Consider the following 21919-nt stretch of genomic DNA (forward strand, 5'->3'; position numbering starts at 1 on the left):
GAGCGTAGCGCTTTGTGTGTGAACGTTCCTGACCAATCCTCGAGCAAATGCACTGGGTAGGCGTCGGAACAGACAAGTAGAGCAAGAGGCAAGGAGGGAAGGAGAGAAGAAGTCTACATCAAAAACGGCCAAGTGTAGGGGATGAAGTGAAACGAACGAAATTCCGCCAGAGCCCCCAATTCTTTGCCGATCCCCCACGGTGGGTGTGTCCCATTTGTACAGAGGATCATTGGCAGGAGCAGCACCAGATCGTGCATTTAGAGAGGACCGCTGAGCTGCTTAGACGCAAATCAGAACAACTGAAGTGAAAACATTTTCCGTTAGGATGACGGGAAGCTTCGGTGACACATATGAATACGAACACTACGTATGCGTGGGAATCTTGCCAATATTTCTTTTTATGTCGCTCACCAGACATTCCGCTCACTCCACCTTGTTTGTCAAACCTGAAATTGTTTGCCACGCTTTGTATACACATATTCTTCTAGTTTTGTTTTTCTATCTCTAAATGTTCGTCAACTTAGCGCTAAGAGCAGTTTGCATTTTCTTCTCCTGGAATGGTTTTACCTTGTTCGCGCTGAATGCTACGTTTTCGAAAATGACACGCTGTTCACATTTTCAAATTCAGTGCTATTTCATTATGCTCACGCTTCGCACTTTGTACACAATGTAATGTTCGTCGTGTATATAACCACTCCTGCTTAAGACCTCTAATCAGAGGCAGGCAGTAATATTGAAATAAATAAATAAACGAACCCGCCTGGTGGCTTTGAGATTCGAGGAACCCGCCGTGGTTGCTCAGTGGCTATGGTGTTGGGCTGCTGAGCACGAGGTCGCAGGATCGAATCCCGGCCATGGCGGCCGCAATTTCGATGGAGGCGAAATGCGAAAACACCTGTGTACTTAGATTTAGGCGCATATTAAAGATCCCCAGGTGGTCGAAATTTCCGGAGTCCTCCACTACGGCGTGCATCATAATCAGAAAGTGGTTTTGGCACGTAAAACCCCATAATTTTTTGACATTCGAGGACGAAATACAGCGACTAGCGCAGAATGGTATAAAGGCTTCCAACGATCATGCTAGCTAATGAAAGGCAGTAAAAACGTGTGTTGGGGTGGCAGAGTATTGCTGCTTCAACCTCTCATTTTGCGTATGTTGTTTTCATTATTATTATTGTTAGTAGTAGTAGTAGTAGTAGTAGTAGTAGTAGTAGTAGTAGTAGTAGTAGTAGTCTATGAGTATGCTGGATAGTCTGACAGCATCTATGATGCCGGCTAATCCTTCTCGTTCGGGTGAACAGTGCACATCAAACTTAAACCGCTTCAGACAGATACGCGAACATGGAATAATCAAATTATACGCAAATTACAGTCAGATCGCGCTCTCGCAAAAGTAAGCATACTGTATTGCTGCGCTGTACCACGTGATTACTTGAACTTCCTGCTATTCCTAATTCTCGTCCTTTTATTTGTTTCTTCTTTTAATTTTCTCGTTCACTTTTCTTCGTACATCTCGGCATCTGAACCAACAATTCGTTTCCCCACCGCACGAGTCACACTCGACCACACACCATCTTACCCCACCCCGCTATTTTCGGCCGAGGAAGTGTAAGCGTGGAAAGCGTTTGGGGTAAGGGGAGGGAATAGGCGGGGCGTTACTGCGCGCGTTCCCTTCCTCCTTCCTTCCTTATACCCCGCGAAAGCCGGCCCACAAGTCTTTCCAACACGCCCTGCGGTGGCAAAAACTGCGCGTTCCATATAGACTCGCCTCGAAAACACATTAGTGCTGCTCGCGTTGTTGCCGTCAAGTTGTTCTTGGGCTGTGTTTCATGTCATGTGCCCAGTGCGTAGCTGCGATTCGTTGCAGTTGCATCATGACCTGACACTGCCAGTGGCGTCTTCTTGTGCACGCATTGGCCTCTTATACGGCCAGTCATCGCATTTTGCCACCGGCAAAACGCGATTTTGAGGCCCAGCGCATGCCATCGTGAGCTTTCTTTAAGAGTCCTTCGCCGGGCTCCTTACGCAACCATGAGGACATCGTTGACTTTGTGCTTAGTGTTCTCGCTTATGTTCTGGTGCTTGTGGAACCACTTGGCACCACTGCACGAACTGGGCAAGATAGTCGGTTCAGCGTGGATCGTACTGGCGCTGTCTTACAGTCTGTCACGGTTTGTATGGACGCATCTTTTTGTCACCAAGATTGCCGGTGCCGGGAAAGCTGTGCTGATCACTGGTGAGTGCTTCCTTTTGCAAGTGCGGGTGGGCTATGACCCGGAGGAAACAAGCTCGTAACAAAGAAGTATGCAATTTGGAGGAATTGGTTGATGGACTGATTTGCAGGCGTGTTGAAATGTTCCCTCGTTTGAACATAGCGAAAGACTTGTGTTTACCAGAGTCCTGTACCAAGTTCTGCGCACAACGTTACCATCAAGTAGTGTTCGTTCCTTTTTTCTTTGGAGTCACTGTAGTGCATCAATACCGTGAAGTGTGGAAATACAGGACAAGATATCAATGAAATATTTGTTAGTGTTGCAAATATCAGTAAGTTCGTTCGTAGCTGTGCTGAATCGGTGACACCAAAAGCATTTCATTTTCCCGTGTATCTGAATCCTGACTATGGCCACAGTCACTTCTATAGCAAACAAACTGAGTTATATTGTTTTATTAGAGTGAATAATTGAGCCCTGCACGGTTGTAAAGGTCTCCAGTATAATTTGGTCAGGCGGAGTTCTTTTCCAGGCAACCAAAAGCCCCAACACATGAGCGTTCCTGCATTACGCCGTTATCGAAATGTGGTCGCAGCAGTCTCGAAGGTTCACTCGTGACCACGCTGGAAAATAGCACAACGTCACATTTGCTGATCTATATAGCAGCGGGTAGCAACACACATTTTGCCAGAATGAAGCATAAGACACTCCTACATCTTTATCTTTTATTCTCAGCGTGTTCGCTGAGGCTCATAATTAAATTCGTAATGTTTTCCAAGTTAAGATAACATATCGGATTCGGCACACACAGCGCTATAGTCCCCTTGCCAATAAACTGCGGGTCTGTCAGCTTCAATAAAGGCTTCCGGGTGGCACGGCGCAGTACCAAGAATCGGTACCAAGGCGAGAGTCGAGGACGAAGCTGAGTCTAACGACGAATGTATTAGCTGGTTTAAACTCGCGGTACGCTAACAGGTTTTCCTTCCAAACAGCCGGCCTTGAGCTAGCGGCAGATGTGTGAAGCCTCGTAGAATCCCGTCTTCTGTTACGTCAGCTGTACGCCGACGGGGACGCCGAACAGGTCTACATTTCGCTGTACGCGTCAGTGCTTTTGCAGACGACGAGGAAGAACCGGCGCTGCCTCTGACATGGTCCTTCTCCGTCGAGCGCATACTACAGTTCTCTTGGGTGGGGCCAGCTTTGTTGCACAGCTGCTGACTGCGAGAGTCCCCAAGACTCTGTTTCATAGGCAGAAAAAGCATTCTGAAATGATAATTGAATAAATAACTTATCGCCAAACTAACCAATCAATCATCAATTGATTGGTGAAACTATCCAGATCTGAAAGACTGCTCCTACGTAAGAAAAAAGCTGCTGTCGGTTTTGTACTAAGTAGGAATATCGAGGGGACAACCCTGGCGCAACGAAAGTGGTACGCTGGGCTTTTGTCTCGTGCTTATACGAGAAATGCCAATGAAGTAGGTCGACCAGTTGCCTAACCTGGGAGCATGTGCTGTCTAAGCGTGAGCGTATGCGGTTGCCTAACGAGGCAGCATGTGAACACTGACGGCCCCCTATAAATCTTTCTCTCCTTGACAGTAAAGGACATTATTGAGAAAAGTTATCACAGAAGTATACACAAGTTAGCTTTATGCAACACCCAACAGCAACTCTTATCGGTAGTAGACGTTTGGTAAGCCACAAAGGCCGCAAAATCTAAAGATGAGTAGCGACGTTGCCTTTAAGTTCGCGTAACAGCTGACCGTGACGTCACAAATTCGTATGCCATCTGCTTGGGCATGGTTAATTTTTTTTTTCATGGACAAAGCTGAACTACAGCGCACCCTGTAAGCGTCACAGACTGAACTAGACAAATTTCGAGAAATTATGTTTATTCAGAGTGGCCTCCACACTGAAAATTGGTCTCAAAATCTTGACGTCACACTTGCGTACCAACGCTGGGATGTCAGCACTAATATAAAAAAAGAAAGTTTAATCTTTATTTTCCCTTGCAATATTTGCAACCGGTATTGAAAAAATAGTGATAGGGCGTGGATTTCTAATGATCACCCCACTGCAACGTTATCTGTGTTTAGCAAAATCTAAGAGAAACGTCTTGAAAAGCATGTAGCTGACTTCTTAACAAAATTTCATGTACTTTCTTCCACATAGTTCGGCTTTCCTGCAGGGAACTATTAATATTGCCCTTCTCTCTTTCACAGGTAGAATTAAGCACTGTGCTGACTCAAGGATATGTGATGCAGAACCCATTGACCTCACAAAAGCATTCGACTCACTCTTTTTTTTTTTCGTCATACTGTCAACCCTTTGAGAGGGTTATTACAGGAGTGGTGTTTTCAAAATACCATACTCATAAACAATGATAATTGGGAGAAACAAGTAATGTGTTATTTGCCAAATCGAGTGCGGCCGCTGTACTGCCGGCGCATTACCCTTTGTTCATGCTTATTTAAATAAGAGACAACAGGCTGTTAGTTTTTCTGACAATCTTTCTGACTTTAATTTCATCCATAAGGTAATTCCACGCAGTTCATTACTTGACCCTTTACTTTTCACTTTTTTATATAGATGACTTAACTTTTCATATTTAGCGCTGTGAAACCTACCGCTATGCGGATGGCACTATGATTCTCACTCCTGACGCCTCAAATGAAAACCTGGCTTGTAAGCTGAATACTGATCTTTAAAACATTATTCACTGATGGCGCCGTAACTAGATGGAAATTAACCCCAGTAAAACAGTATCCATGCTCTTTAACTCCTCTCAAAAGAAGGTCGAAGGTACCTCAATCAGAACTCTCTATAACTACCCCTTCAAGGCTACTAATTATTGTTTATTTTTGGCGGTTGCCCTTGATTCTAACCTGAAGAACACATCCCTTATCTCACAACTAAAGCGAAAAGAAAACGGCATATGGTATCTGGATACTTATGAAGGCACGTCTATGCTTCAGCCTACAGCTTTTTTTTTCTCCGTATAATGCGTTCATTCATAGCCACTTTACCTACTGCATTGTGTCATGGCGCAACACATGTCACTGTCGCTTGGCTCCTCTACAATAGGTTGAAAACCAGGTCAGCCGCCTTATCAATTTCTGATCACCCCGATGGAGCGCATCGACACTTTTACAAGAGAATCATTTTATCGCAATTCATAAGTCATTTAAGTTAACCATGTCAATCACTGTTTGCAACTCCCTTCACTGAAGCGCTCTCACTTCACTGAAGCTGTATGAGATCAGCTGTCAATGGACACCTGATCTCATAGAGCACAAGTAACAGATTCTTGGGGGTGGTCATTGACAGAAATCTCTCCTGTACCCCTCATGTGAATTATGTGAGAAAACGCCTGACAGGAATTTACCATATGTTTAAGTTCCTAGCAGGAAAGACCTGGGGAGTGCCAATACAATCTATGCGGCAACTGTACATGATCCTCCTTACTCGATTCTTGCGGTGCAGCCTACCGGTCATCTCCAACACCTGCAGAACTAACTTGAACATAATCCAAAGCAACCAAGCTCAAGCCCTCAAGATATTCCTTGGTCTACCACGGAGTGCGTCAAAGACTGAAGTTATTGCAGCCACTCAAGATTACACCATTAGAACGCACATTACCATTGAAACAATGCGTGAGCGCTTAAGACACTTCCCTCGGACGCCCTACCCACCACCTCGCAATTCTCCCAGCAGAAAGACCCCACACGACATTTAGTGCAACTGTCTTCGCGCAACGTGCCTCTCTCAGATAAGGTTACACACCTACGGCAAGACCTTCGATTACTCCATGGTGTGTGAGTCGTACTCAAGTAAATCTTACAATCCCAGGACTTCAGAGAAAGTCGGACTTGCCGTCATCAACACTCAAGCAACTTACTTCTCTTGTACGGTATATACAGCGACTGCACACACGTCTATACTGATGAATCAGCTACATCAACCAGTTCCGGTGGCGCTGCAGTTAAGTCAACAATAGAAATAACCCAGCAGTTCAAGACTTCCCATATTACTACGTCTACAGCTGCAGAGCTCGCGGCTCTCCGCGAGGCGCTTCATGTGATAAACGCTGAGTCCTCGAAATTGGGTAGTGTTCTGTGATTCAAGGCCGACCTTGCAATGTGTGCAGTTGTTTCTCCGACATGGAGCCCACGATGAGCTCACGTGCAACATCGTGGAACTTTTCCATCACTTGACAGAAAAAGGCCATTATACCTCCTTTCAATGGATACCAGGTCATTGCGGTATCATTGGAAATGATGAAGCAGATAAGGTAGCTCGGACGTCAAACAAAGAAGACCGCTGCGTTCCCATTCCTCTCTCAAGGACCGACGTTGCGAGACAACTTCCTATTTTAGCATGCACATTCCACTTAGCAGAGTCGAATACCGCACATACAAGGTGCATAAGACTGCATAGAATAAACCCTTCACTGCAACTCAAACCTCCGGCCGCATTGCACAAACGCGAAGCGTTCCTTCTGTGTCGTTTGTGGCTAGGAGTTGCCTTCAAAAAAGCTTACTCAGCACCAACTGGAATGGCTGATAGTCCTGCATGTGATGTTTGCGAATGCGAGTAGAACATTGACCACTTATTGTACCACTGTCCTCAATTTCAAGCACAAAGACAGTATTTGTCCAACGCATTCAGGAATGTAGGTAATCGTCCTCTGAGTGAACAGACAGTTCTAGAGCACCCTATCCACCGATCATCGGCTCAGAAGGCAGTGAAGGCACTTTTGTGCTTTCTCACAACAGTTAGTATGAATGTATCTATACCCTCTCTCTCTCTCCGTTTTCTCTCTTCCCCTTCTCCCATCCCCCAGCGTAGGGTAGCCAACGAGACTATTGACTGAATAACATCCCTGCCTTCCTTATATGCCTCCCTCCCTCTCTCTCCCTCTCTCTCTCAACAATTTTTAACAGAGCACAAATTCTTAATCACAACACAACTTGATTTGCACCAGCTAATACGCTCTTAGTACCTCAAATTAGAACTAACTATGGAAAATTCACTTCGCACGATGCGCTGTCTATCTGGAACACTGTTCCAACAAAAATAAAGCCGCCTCCGAGTTAGGGAAGTTTCAAAAGAGATCTATTTTCCTGCTTTCTCTACTTGCAATTGTTTTACTGCAATTTCATTTGCCGGGCTTTCTACGCTGTATAGTGTCTTCCATCATTAGTTCTGTATAACGTTACATTAGGTTATGTTGTATTACGTCTAACTTCCCTTTCGTGTTATGCCAATATTCCTTGTGTTGGTAAGAACCTTACCTCCTTGTTGCACTTGCCTTAAGTTGTTTTATTTACACTTACCTCTTTACTGCATTCGCATCAACGTGATCTTTTTTTTAACTTTATACAGGAGGTTCCCCTACAACCGAAAGGTTTCGGTCCTCGTTCTGTATATTTTCTTGCTATGCCCTTTCAATGACGGAATGAATAACTGCTTCTTCTATCACAGTAATATTAACAAAAATACAGCTTTTAAAGAATGCATTGTAAGTCTAAACTGTTTAGTGTTAGAAGTGGTTGCTGCTCAATAAAAAAACAATATATATTGAGTGTGAGTGTCGTTAGGTGGCGTTGCTGAGCCTCTGTCTTCATAAGGCGTTCCAGATAGGGTTAGATTATGTTCCCTAAGATTTTGCTTCTTTTGCCTTTCTCCTAAAGTATACTTGTATCCTGATACTTTCAATAAACTTCACTTCTTCAACATCCCTTTAAAACGCACGCTCAAGGACGTAACGCTATTCCACGCAGGTTGTGACACCGGATTCGGCAACCGCTTGGCGAAGCGGTTGTCACGTCGCGGCTTTCTGGTGTTAGCCGGCTGCTTGAGTAGCGCCAGTGTCGGCGCCGAAGAACTCAAGAACCTCCCAAATGTTGAGGTCCTGCCGCTTGACGTTACCAAACAAGAGCAGGTGGATGATGCCTTGGACTCGGTTAAAAAGCACCTCGGCAACAGAGGCAAGTCACCCTTTGCCGATGTTTTTTTTTCAATCGTCTACAAGATAAACATTGTGTAGAAACCATCGACAACGATTGTCAATGTAAGCGAATAGCACGAACGAATGAACGAACGAACGAGCGAACGAACGAAGGAGCGAGCTGTAGTCTAACGCTTCCTCTCCCTCCCGACACTAGGTAGCCGCACAACTACCGCGCGACAGTCACCCCCACCCTGAAGGGCCGAATATGCAGCTCGTCTCCTGTCGCATTGCGCCGTTTTGCCCTGACGATTCATGTGACTTTCGCGTACACCGATTCCCACATTGCTGGGGATCTGCATGAGCTTCCTTATTCGACTTCTAGCGCATGCCACCACTTTTAACCGAATTTGTGGGCTAGATTCTCTCATCCCCCCGCACTGGCGCGTGGGGCCCGATCTAGCGTTTTAGCTTCGAATACCAGCCCCAACCTGGCACACTGTGCAGGGTGATGCTCTTGAAGCGAGGCGATTAGCTTCTCCCCGAGCAAATTTGGAAATGCTGCCATCGCACGGTGGCGTAGTCACGTGGTATTTTTTTTTCTCTTTCGTTAGTTTTCTCTGGCCCGTTGAATGACGAGCCACGTAAAAGGCACGCCGCAAGCAAATTAAATTGACGTTTACCAAGGCGGTCTGACACGTAGTGTTGAAACATATATATATATATATATATATATATATATATATATATATATATATATATATATATATATATTATTCATCAAGTTTTCAATCATTATATTTAGATGAAAAGTGTCAATGAGAAAATTGTACAGAAACACGAAAAACTCTCCATGCAGCTTTCTCTTCCTCATTACATGCCTCATAGAACAGTTTTTCAAAACGTGAAAGAGGCCCGCGAATGCACGCAAAATCCCTCGGGCGGCCAGTCGCGCGGTAATTTTACTTGTATTCGCGGGCTTCTTTCACACTCTGAAAAACTTTTTTGAAGCAGGTAAGGAGCAACAGAAAGCTGTATCGGGAGTTCTTTATGTTGCGTTACAATTTTCTCATTGACACTTGTCATCTCTTTATAATTATTAAGAAGTTGGTTAATTAATTAAGACTAATTATATATTTAGGCGGAATGCAAAAAATAATCTGAGTAGCTCCATGTGACCACAAACAACATTGCCTTGGTTAGTTCCAGCCACGTGGCATTTGCACATTGTTCAAATTTGGCTTAAGTTACGTGAAACACCCTGCGTGTGTGTATATATGCATATATATATATATATATATATATATATATATATATATATATATATATATATATAAACGATAAGAAAGGGGGTTAACCGAAGGGCTCGATTTTTTTATGAGTCATATCACGCCACTAGTCATATATCGCCACGCGAAATGCGAAGGTTGTGGGTTCGGTCCCACCTGCGGCAAGTTCTTTTTCTTCCACTTTAATTACCTTTAACTTACCGTTTCTTTATTTCATTTATTAAGCACAAGTAATTTCCCCTTTGTTGTCCTTGGTGGCAGTGTTTGTTGGCTTCTTATGATAAATATATATATATATATATATATATATATATATATATATATATATATATATATATATATATATATATATGCGGAAGGATCAAAGAACAGAGGAAGAAGATCGCAGGGCGCTGGCTGCTGGGTGTTGTTGGTGGACAGCCATCTTAACTACTCTGACTCATTTTGTGTGTATATATATTGTAAATAGAATCTTGTATACTCCGAACATCCCCGTAACATCATCAGCCTATTTTATGTCCACTGCAGCACCAAGTGCTGCAGTGGACATAAATGCTGCATAAATGCTGCTCTCCCTGCGATCTCCAATTACCCTTGTCCTGCGCGCCAACATATTCCAACTAGCGCTCGCGAATTTCCCGATTTCATCGCTCCACCTAGTCTTCTGCCGTCCTCGACTGCACTTCCCTTCTTTAGGCACCCATTGTGTATCTCTTAACGTCCACCGGTTATCTAACATGCGCATATATACATATATATATATATATATATATATATATATATATATATATATATATATATATATAGTGGGTATCTATTACGCCCGTCTTCATCTCTATGTTGCCATCATCATCCTACATAGACCGATCCTCATCTTCAGTTCCGTGTGAAGTCATCATCATCGGGCGTATGCCTTGGCTAGTTCGACGCCGAGTACTCGGGCTAAATAAACGTGTGTATATATATATATATATATATATATATATATATATATATAATAAACATGCAGGGAGCATAGCATCCTATCGAGTATTTTAAACAAAAGTAATTTACTAAAAAACTTCTCAGAGCTACATAGCAACTTAAGCAGTGCTTCCACTTAGCATGCAAAACACAGAACGACAGAAGTAATTAAACACTCAAGTTACTAAAACTTTCTTGAAATGTCATTAAGTGGCGTTTGTAGGTTCGCTAATGGCATCGTGCGGTATTCCATGCACTTTTGTCGGAGCTATTAGCGCGTTTGCATGGCCTTTTTTGACTACGTCCGCCATCATTTCTTTAAACTGAACGGTCTCCAATCTAACGTCAAGAGTGACAATTTCACTGAGGCAACTGGCATCTGATAATGAGGACATTTCTCTTTACATGGCAAGTTAATGACATGTCCTACAACGTTTCTATTTTATGGTGATCCGCTTCATTTTACAATCTTTTCGTTCGTCGACGATCAGGATGCCATCTTGCTGCAGTCGTCAATGGATTCAGCCGTTCGTTGCGATGAGAGACAAGACAATCGGAAAGAAAACTGAAATGTTTCGTCACAAAATGCCGCACCTATTCCTAATTGCTAGCGTAGTTTGGCCTAGGCAGAGCGGCTGCAGTCTATGCGAGTTATAACCACGGCACAACGTCTTGAATGCAGACGAGTCCCATAAGAACTAAACGGCCTCAGGCCGAGATATTTATATGCACCTCAAAGGACAATTTTCCCTCTAACAAGGTGCTGTCCTTCATGGTGCTCCACAGGTGCTGCGAAGTCGTTGTTGCATACATCATGCTGTATATAGCTCGAGGCCATATCGCGAAGGGAAAGTCGAGTGGTAACCATCCTTTGCGCGCGCGCCTTATCCTAAACTATTCCAACGGCAGCTTTCCTTCGAAAGACCCAAGTGTAATTTAGCCCTCCGCTAGAAAACGTTCCAATACAAAGTTGCAACGTATCCAAGTGCCTTCGGAAGTTAAGCCCTGCGCTTCTTCTTTCTTTCCACTCATTAAGAAAGGTATTGGGTCCATGGCCATTGCAAAATTTGCAACAGTCAGGCAGGCGCCATAGTTCAGTTTCTGGAGAGGTGAGTAATGTAGAAATTGTACTAAATGTGATCACGCTACTTTTCGTCTCGTTGTGCAAGTAGGTGCAATTGGTCTTCTAGAATTGTATGTATTCTTGCTTACTAATTTTCTATTGTCTTGCTGTTTTAGTTGTTTGTTTGTTCTTGTTGTCATGGTTCTTGTTTTAACTGGGCGGTCTGGTTTTTTGTATTCCTGGATGTTCTAATTGGAGTGAGGCACTCCTGTGGGACCTCATTTGCAATAGCCCGAAAACACGTGTGTATTTTATGAACTGCCGTGAATCTTTGTTTTGCCCGAAAACTTTACAGCTGACACCGATGGGTTACTTCTAATCGCGGCTTCTGTTATCTTCATTTAGCCCTATCATCATGTCAGAGAAAAACTGGTGGAACGTAGCCACCAGTATCTCTTTTATACGGCACATCTCCTTTATACGGCAAATAAAAAAACTTTCATTGTCGTAAGTCCACAAGAAACTAGAGCTTTTTCATAGGTAGTTGGACTATGAAAGTTAGAAAGTTTCCCGAAAGTAAATAAGTTATACAATTATGAAACACACTTTGGGACCCAACATTTTTTTGAAAAGCTGACACCAATTGTTATTAAGGAAGAAATACCTCTATAACTGCTGTTGTGTTGTATTTCTCAATCACGTGAAACAAAAGTAGCTGTGTTAAGTAAAACAAGAAAACAAAATGGTAGAGAACATTTTACAGTCCAATTATAAATTTTCTACGAATTATCTTTTTACATTAGTCCAGAGGCTGTGTTTCCCAAATTCGAAAAACTCAAGCCACCTCAAGCCTGCCTGTGGACTAAAGATAGAAATAAGCATTTGTACGGGGAATGTACGTTGCATGAAAACCTTTATACCTTGAGCAAATGTGGGATGACAAACAGGCACTACAACCATTACAGACACTTTCGGGCGTGGTGTGCACAACGTTATTATAAATCATCTTTTTATGGCGAACGTTGCTTTACGTCTCGCCCGAGAAACTGGTTCTGAAGGCTGCAGTTTTTTTTTCCATATAATATCCTTCCCGCTTTGATGAATGCAGTTGCTAACATAAATTTGCTGTATAAAGCGTTCCATTAAGAGTCGCAAATACCTAGAGTACTTCCAAAGGCTATGTAGTGGACATTCTTTGAACTGCAATAGCAATTATGTGGACATTCAGGCGTGTTACAGCCGTCGTCATTGCTTTCAGCGCTCGCGTCACCGTGATCCTCCCTATGAAGTCGAAGTGTGATAACATTGTCACCGCGCGCCGTATGCTGTATGTTCGAATGAAAGTACGCTATGGTGACAGGACGATGGTGGCTCCATTTCGCTCGCGCTCGCGCAAAGTGGGGTAGTAGCATGTCGTCTTCCATCGCACGCAATGCACTGAGGGAAAGCGGGGTTGTACTACTGCCGCCTTAGACTCCTGTCAACCAAAGGACCAGGCAGGATTCCGTAAAGGCTACTCAACAATAAACCATATTCACACTATCAATCAGGTGATACAGAAATGCGCGGAATATAACCAACCCTTATATATAGCTTTCGTTGATTACGAGAAAGCGTTTGATTCAGTCGAAACCTCAGCAGTCATGCAGGCACTACGGAAGCAGGGTGTAGACGAGCCGTATTTAAAAACCCTTAAAGATATTCATAGCAGCTCGACAGCCTCCTCCATAAAGGAAGCAACGAAATCCCAATAAAGAATGGCGTCAGACAGGGAGGTACTATCTTTCCAATGCTATTAAAACATTAAATTATGGGGTTTTACGCGGCCAAAACCACTTTCTGATTATGAGGCACGCCGTAGTGGAGGACTCCGGAAATTTCGACCAACTGGGGTTCTTTAACGTGCGCCCAAATCTAAGTACACGGGTGTTTTCACATTTCGCCCCCATTGAAATGCGGCCACCGCGGCCGGGATTAAATCCCGTGACCTCATGCTCAGCAGCCCACACCATAACCACTGAGCAACCACGGCGGGCACAATGCTATTCATAGCGTGTTTACAGGAGGTAATCAGAGACCTGGATTGGGAAGAACTGGCGATAAGAGTTACTGGAGAATTCCTTAGTAGCTCGCGATTCGCTGATGATATTGCCTTGCTTAGTAACACAGGGGACCAATCGAAATGCATGCTCAATGACCTGGACACGCATATCAGAAGGGTGGGTCTAAAAATTAATCATCAGAAAACTAAAGTAATGTTAACAGTCTTGGAAAAGAACAGGAGTTTACGATGGGGAGGGAGGCACTGAAAGAGGTAAGGGAATACATCTACTTAGGGCAGGTAGTGACCGCGGACCTGGGTCATAAGACTGAAATAATCAGCAGAATAGGAATGGGCTGGGGTGCGTTTGGCAGGCATTCTAAAATCATGAAGAGCAGGTTGCCATTATCCCTCAAGAGAAAAGTGTATAAGAGCAGTGTCTTACCAGTACTCATCTACGGGGCAGAAACCTGGAGGCTTACGAACACAGTTCTACTCAAATTGAGGACGACGCAACGAGCTACGGAAAGAAGAACGATGGGTGTAACGTTAAGGGATAAGAAGAGAGCAGATTCGGTGAGGGAACAAACGCGAGTTAATGACATCTTAGTTGAAATCAAGAAAAAGAAATGGGGGGGTGGGCATGGCCAGGGCATGTAATGAGGAGGGAAGATAACCGGTGGTCATTAAGGGTTACGAACTGGATTCCAAGGGAATGGAAGCGTAGCAGGGGGCGGCAGAAAATTAGGTGGACGGATGAGATTACGAAGTTTGCAAGGGCAACTTGGCCACCATTAGCACATGACCGGGGTAGCTGGAAAAGTATGGGAGAGGCCTTTGCCCTGCAGTGGGCGTAGCCAGGCTGATGATGATGATGACTACTGTGGCGGCAGCGTATGGCGCAGCCGCGCGCGGCCTCACGGGCCCTATCTTGAAAACCATATGGAATGGGGACAGAGGACGCCGACTGCTGATAGCTTCGTGTGCATTGTGTCCTCGCCGCTTAGCTCGCATCGAGGCAGCACGAAGGTCAATTTGCTCGCTGGTGCTGCCGCGCTTCCTCACTTCAGCGTGAAGACAGCGACTGTGCGCCGCTTCGTGTGACATGTATTCATGTTTTAATTTAAGTGGTAAGCGAATGTCTACAAGTCTATACAACTAACAAAACTTCTATCGTTGCTTCGTATAGGTGCCTACCAAATTGCTGCCGCAATCGATGCTTCGCCTTTCTGGCGAAACTGTGACTTTTTCTCTTGGACGCATGAAAGAACAATGTCACTTTTCATTCATAGATATGCTCTGTGCGCAGAACTGTGGTCAGTGGTCGCGAACGCTGGCATTGGAAGCTGCGGCCTCCTAGAGTGGATGACAATGGAAACCGTGACCAACATTTTTGACGTGAACGTCTTCGGGGCACTTCGGGTCACCAAGAAGTTCCTGCCTCTTCTCCAGAAAAGCAGCGGCAGAGTCGTCGCCATTGCGAGTCCCTTCGGTAAGCGTGATACGAGTGATAAAGTGTAATGGCTATTCCTCACTGCTATTATGTACGAGTGAAACATGGCTGTGGGCTCCCAAACAAAACGAGCAACGGTGCTGCTCGACGACCATCAGTGCCCTATTCGCTGTGCGCAGACAACTTGAGCTGCCTGCGCACAGCAAACATGAACAGGAAAGGGGGGAAAGGAGTCACATTAATGCTCACAGGTGCATTTGATTACAGATTTCGTTCTTTCACAGGTACGTTAGAATGGGCATTGTGTGTGCTCCTGCACCACCTTAGCAAGTGCGTTGCTAGACGAATACGTAATTACTCACGCGGACGTTAAAGATTAGCACAAAGACTAAATTCAGGAGGAACAGGAGTACCTGTCCGGTCTCCTTCATCGTCCCTTTTATTTATTTCATATCTTTAACGTCTACGTTCTCATCACCGTCATCATTAGTTCATTTTAGTCCAGTTCAGGAGGAATATCTCTCCAAGCGATCTCTCGACTACGTTTCCCTTCTCTTGACACCCAATCTTTCACCCTTCAGGACCACTGGTTATCAGTTTTGCAGAACACTTTACTGGCCTAACCCCACTTATTTCTCGTTAACTCAATTATAATGTCTGCGACCCAGATTTTCATCCTTGCATATACTGAGGCGACAGCCCGAACACCTATCATATCCTGCGTGTATGCCAACCTCAGCCTGCTACACTACGTCATCCCACCTCCCTATCTTAGCCCCGGCCCTGGGTTGCTGGCAACGACCACGTATTCTAGAAGCAAAAATACCTGACAGCATGCATCTTATCCACCATCAAGCAGAGTGACAGATGTGGCCTCGACTGAGGCCACCTGCTCAGTTATCCTCTGAGCAATAATAAACATTTTATTTCACACTCTAATAAAGCAATCAGCAAGTTGCGTAGTTCAAAAAGAACGGCGTAATAATTAAAGCAGCATTTGTCTAGAACTATTGATTTTCTTGCCGAGGCTTCAAGTAGGACTTTGTTTATACTTGTAGCGCAGCTCAGAACGAGCAATAACGAAGGTGGAAGGGGTAATGAAGAGGAACTGAGAACAGGGTTGGGCGTTATATTTTTGTGTTGTTGTCTTTTCATGTCACATGGTTCGCTGAGTGTATAAGTAGCCTTCTGTGTCACGAAATAAACCACCAGTTGGAAGTTAGCGCCTGTTCTCCGTTCTTTTTCATTACACCTTCAACCTTCCTTTTTGCTCGTTCTGAGCTGCGCTACAAGCCTAAAGAGTCATGACATCCCAACTCCTACAAACTACTACGCTTTGGACCTTCAAGCAGAACCCACTCATACCCATGAATGTTGTATCCCGCTCAGTAACAAATGCAACAACCAGTTATAAATAACGGAATATATTTAAACGAGCCAACACATTTATTGGATGAGCACACTGATACGTAGACTATAGCCGCCTTAGGTATTAATTGTTTTTAAGAATAGTTGTAGGCAGCGAAGTACAGCAAGCTCTTCGCCCCTCCGCTTCCTGAAATAACTTTGCGTAATGTTGAAAACAGTCATCTCACCAGCGTAAACTAGTCGACGGTTTCTCTTCTCTGTTCCTTCACGTGCCATGAAACCTGTCTATTGTTTTGTTATTACTCCTTCCAAGTGGCGTGTTGTCACGTGGCTCACTATATCAAAAGGATAAGAACACCTTTGAAAGACTAAGCTAGCTAATTCTGATTTGACTCATGTTTGTGCAGGTCACTTTACGCAGCCCATGATCGTACCCTATTGCATGTCGAAGCACGCCGTGGTCTCCATGATGGATGGTCTCCGAAGAGAGTGTCACGGCAGTGGTGTGGACTTTGTTATTGTAGAGCCCTCAGCTTATCGGTAAGTAGACAGCGATGATGGTGCTCATCCTTCAGTCAAGTGAAATGCGCAAATCAGTTATAACATCGTAGGCTCATGAACCTTCTTCGCAATTGCCTACATGTTTTGAGATCGCAGCAGGTTGGCTTTGAATCATGGCAACAGTTATGGTGTCTAACACACTGCCTTATCAATGGCGACTAAATTCAAATAACACCCGTGTACTTATATTTACATCCACGTTAAAATCAACCTAATAACCAGATCGGGGTGCTGGCTGTAAAACAGCATAATTTATTTTAACACTACCTCATCTCAGTATCGTTGATCAGACAAAGTACGCCAGATCGCCGCAAGTGAAAGGATATTTAAAAACATTAGGTTAGAAATGTAGAGGATTTGTAATGCTGAAAGACTGCCGTCTGAGTTCTCACTTACATATTACGGAAAACACGTCTTCAGTAAAGGTGATAAAACCCATTCAGGACCATTGTTCTTGCTTTTCTAATACTTGATTTCAGCACCCAAAGTGAACAATTTGTGACCACGTTAGCCATTGCTGTCATTTCATTCGTGCCTTGTAGGCCATCCTCATTGATGGGGTAGGTTACAGTCTCTACATATGCCCTAGAGATAAAGTGAGTGCTACTGTGGATTTCACAAACTAAATCTTCATATGTGACCATGCCTTAGAATGGAGTCATCCTTGAAGCAAATACATCCCACAACAGTTTAGATTGGCAAGCCACTAGCTAAATCCAGTTCCAACACCGCGGCTGTGCAAGGAAATGAAAATCCGATGTGCAGTCAAAACGGGGGTTATCATGTCGCCACCAGCAAACAGACGAACGAACAAAGACCTTAAGTGTGTCTGAGATTGTCTGAGAGATTGAGTTACCACCAAAACCTAAAGGAAGAAAAATAATATATTGTTATCGCCAAAACGCGAGTCTAAGCTTATTGATCTTACGTCACATAGGCGATAGGCGCTAACAGACATTCATAAAGGAAAAAAGCACAGATAAAACGTCTGCGCCTCTACCAACCTCATGTTTTTTTTTGCAAGTATACGCTTGCTCGTGCCTATCGTTTTGTTGCAATGTTCTAGCATGTAACATTTTTCACGAGCCTCCGTAGGTTCGGAGAACTTGCTCATAGGGTAAAAAAAATATTTTCCCGCTCCGACTAAGTGCAAGCAGGAAAGATATTGTGCCCAAAAAACAACTATTACTTCAGCCTTTGTCGTTTGTTTGTCGACTCGCAGGACGCCAATATTCAAGACGGGCAGCACTCCAATGGACCTCGTGATGCGAGAATTCAAGCAGCAGGAGCCTGAAGCTATTGCTCACTACACACATCAGGACGTCGAGGACTGGATGAAGGCTCTTGGCAAAAGCTTCAACGCCATCATGAGAGAAGATCCTGAAGAAGGCGTCAGTGTCATGGAGCGAGCCGTGAGAGAAACTCACCCCAACGCCATCTACAGGTCGCCGTGGGGACTTGACACGCCCTGTGTATTCTTCATGACAGTGTTTCCCCGAGGGATCACAGATTTTGCCTCTGTACTCTTGCACAAGATTCACCTCAGAATGAAATAATAGTTTCCGTTACTGTTAGCTCCTTAGAAAACATTCCAAAAAGAGCGTTGCTAATTGAGAGAGCTGTCCGAGACGCCTAGCTTAAATCCATCTATTGGTCAGCGTGGGCAGTGTTGTGGTACACCGTAAAGGTGCCTTATTGCCACATGATCTAGGAATATCACAATTTATGCCACGTACCCTTTTTTGAAAGACATTGTTCGGGATGAAATGACAGCTTTAGTAAATAACTGTCTCGCTGGAAGGGATACCGGACAAGCTATCGGTGTCATCAAGACTGCAGTGAAAGAAACATGTCCCAAAGCCGCAACAGCTCAACGCATGGCCTGGACACTCCACGTATAAAGTTCCAAACATTATTTCCAAGAAGTGCCACCAACTCCGTCAACCTTTTTGATCCCACCATTAAATCCAGGATCAAGTGAAATCGATGCCTTGACGTGAACTAAGTGCAATGTTGGAGGCCTTTAACTGCCAGCCCGCCAATTTTCGCTTTGAAGTCCTTCATTGATTATCGACTCTTTTGTAGTGTGGCGATGTGCGAGCGACATTCTGACACTGAATATAAGAGTCAACATAGGCTAACTTTGGCAGCATCGGCGCCACTTCATGGGAGATTCATTGTGTGCCTAAACGTAACGCCGAAGACAGCAGACTTCAGCGATTTCTTTGGCTCTCAACTCAGTTGCTGCAGCATTTTTCCACGGTGAATGCAAATATGTTAGTTTCGCTTGCCTTCCTTTTTTCTTCAATAATTGTGCTCAAGTGCTACGAGAAACAATAGAACTTGGTGGTTATAGGGCGCTTTGTCCCGGGAGAAGGGATGTGGTCGTGTAAATAAATAATAATTTCAAGAAATAACTTGAAAAATTTATTGTAATATATAAAAGGTAATTATGATTGTGTGACAGTACAGAAGGATAAGTGTGGATTCGACAAATAGGTGTCGACGTTCACTTCTTTGTGATGTACGCAACTTCCTTTCTGTATGACTTAGTAATAGATGTTGCTGAATTCGAACTACGTGCACGACAAACTATAGCACACTCAGACTCCTCCCGTCGGAGTATGCTAGGTTTGCTTGATTAAAAGCTTCTTGCTTCTCACGCTCGATGCGTCGTTTTGAAGATTTTGTCTGAAGATTAATCAACTCTGGAACCGCAACTTCTAGAACAAATTATGTTGACGGTGATGCTGCTTAATTGGCGTCCCCTTTGAAACGGTGCGGCGTCGAAGAGTCACAAAGCTGTTGAGCTCATTATAATCTTTAGATATTTATCAGTCTAGGATTTTGTCGGTGTCCTTAAACTTTTCTCTCTTCCTTAGAGCTGCCATTTTTACCTTGTATAGCTGCCTATTCCGTAACGGATCCGGTTCTATCGATTTCTTCCCTGTTTTTCTTCCGCCAATACTCTAAACGTATCTTGCTTATCTCAACTGCTCACTCGTTAATTCATTCATCAACTTTAAACACCAGTGGTTCTGGAAGGTGGGACCAAAGCTAAATGTCACAGTGACACCTACCAAATTTCAGCTATTTCATTTTTCTGTACGCTTGCAGTGCTGGTATATAGGACACTTCGTGGCTTTGAATACTGTGATGCTGTGAGCCATTGTGCAAACAATATGACATGGTAGCTGCGACGTTGCTGTTGGAATTGACATTGACGATGCTTTCGACGTTGTATTCCGTCGACTACCTTATTCTAGGCTCATCCTTTCTTGTTTCTGTGTGCCACGTTTGAGGTTTATCATCATTCTCTTGTACGCCTGCTTAGGGCCGCCGAAGTTTGAACAAGCATGACAATCAATAATTACCCGCTCTTGCCAATAACAGTTTCTATGCGGTACGCAAAGTCTAATATTCGATTTCTGCAGTACTGTTCTTTATGGCGTCGGAAACACATGCACAGGCGCTACTGCCCTGAGAGCCTGTGTGGAGCCCAAATCTTTACACCACATGCTTGCAACTGTTTTTGCGCGATATCTCAATCGTTAGCGCGCTCGACTTTCAAATGCACATTTATTCACTGCGATGGGCTCAAATCCCGGTGGAGCCAGTTGTGGCGAAGTTTTAACGCGAAAGCGTTAAGAGGAAGCTTTAGTCCGAGTGCTCCAATCTAAATGCATGTAAAAGGAGAATTCGTTCTTCTAGCCAAACACTGCACCAAATTTGGCGATGTTTGTTGCATTTAAAAGAAAAACTTAAAATCTTGTGTCATTTCTTTTCGACTTTTTCATATAGGTCGTCAATTGGTTATTAGAAGTGGCAAAATCAAAAACTTTAAGAAAGCGAAACTATCAAGTTTACAACGCTGTAACTTAGCAATGAAACATGATACCACAATTGTGTGAATTCCTTCTAACAGTGCATCTAAAGTGGACAAAATTGATGAGTTACACATGAATCTAAAACACATTAGTAATATGGAAATACAGCTTTTGCGGAAGCCTTCTACACAACGTAACAAATACATGTACCATACAAATTGACATAACAAATTTGCCCGCTATGAATGTTCTAATAGATGCCGTTTACAGAACCGCGATATGTTTCTTGGTGCAGAGCTATTAATTAATAAAATTCGGGCTTCTATTTTTCAGGCTTTCGAATTTCGCGAATCTTTTTTTAAAAAATTCAGGCCTTGAATCTACATTCCGCTTTCAACGGTCACTAAAATTTAACTTTCTCCCGCAAATTCAACAAATTTCATTAAAATCGGTCCAGGGGTTACCTCAGAAAAACGTTTTTGCGTTTTACATCTATTCGAATAGGCCACGTCATAGTTGGGCCCGCGCTAAAGCTTCCTCTTAGGGCCCCGTATCGCGGGAAAGCCGGCGTCCCGCGTTGGACGTCACTTCGGCAGAAAGAATCACGAACCACGAGTACCCAACCACGCAGGCCCTCCATATGGCACAAGGAAATTAGTGAACCACTTGACTCTCTGAAGGTAAAATACGCAGAAAAATCGTAAAGTACCAATTACACCACAACCTACCGACATGATAGCGTCGGGTTGCAATTTGAATACACGAGAAAACATAATTATGTTACGCGGAAACTGAAACACAAACCCCTTTTAGCGCGATAGCACCTTCCAGCTGCCGTTTGAGGTGTGTCTTAGTAGGAGCGGTGCGGCAATCTCGGCTCCTTGCACACCATCAAAAACACACACACACGAAGCTCGCCTTCGTGCATAGCTCTCGCCGGCAGCGTTTCCCGGTGAACATTACAGCTAGATAAAGAGCAGTTGCCGGCAAGCATGAGAAGCAAGCAGGGATCTTTGAATGCTATCACGCCCCACTCCTAAAGGCGAAGCTTAAGCGTCCCCCTAATTTTTTTCGTTTGCTTCATGCTGCGGTGATTGCGAAGCTGGGGATGATGTGGGACCTCGACGCCGGCAAACATCGCGGTACATCATCTATGACGACAACGGATGTCGTCAGCACAACAGAATGGTCCGA

The 21919-nt window shown here is 44.1% G+C and overlaps 1 protein-coding gene across 1 annotated transcript; it reads left to right on the forward strand.

Annotated features, from left to right (window-relative positions):
* The first annotated feature begins 1700 nt into the window (after nucleotides 1-1700).
* Nucleotides 1701-21045, forward strand: LOC142563200 (retinol dehydrogenase 7-like). The gene is made up of 5 exons (XM_075673751.1): nucleotides 1701-2236; nucleotides 7994-8200; nucleotides 14826-15008; nucleotides 16745-16877; nucleotides 18121-21045. Exons 1-5 carry the CDS (start codon nucleotides 2032-2034, stop codon nucleotides 18452-18454), a joined length of 1062 nt encoding a protein of 353 aa, XP_075529866.1. The 5' UTR covers nucleotides 1701-2031; the 3' UTR covers nucleotides 18455-21045.
* Nucleotides 21046-21919: the final 874 nt, after the last annotated feature.

Source organism: Dermacentor variabilis, chromosome 11, assembly GCF_050947875.1.
Source record: "Dermacentor variabilis isolate Ectoservices chromosome 11, ASM5094787v1, whole genome shotgun sequence".
NCBI lineage: Eukaryota > Metazoa > Arthropoda > Arachnida > Ixodida > Ixodidae > Dermacentor > Dermacentor variabilis.

What these genes read in the sequence shown, in the direction of transcription:
- LOC142563200 (XM_075673751.1), top strand. Translation starts at nt 2,032, where the DNA reads ATGAGGACATCGTTGACTTTGTGCTTAGTGTTCTCGCTTATGTTCTGG. An exon ending in GAAAGCTGTGCTGATCACTG is followed by an intron (nt 2,237 to 7,993) that starts GTGAGTGCTTCC and finishes TATTCCACGCAG; the next exon opens with GTTGTGACACCGGATTCGGC. An exon ending in CGCCATTGCGAGTCCCTTCG is followed by an intron (nt 15,009 to 16,744) that starts GTAAGCGTGATA and finishes ATGTTTGTGCAG; the next exon opens with GTCACTTTACGCAGCCCATG.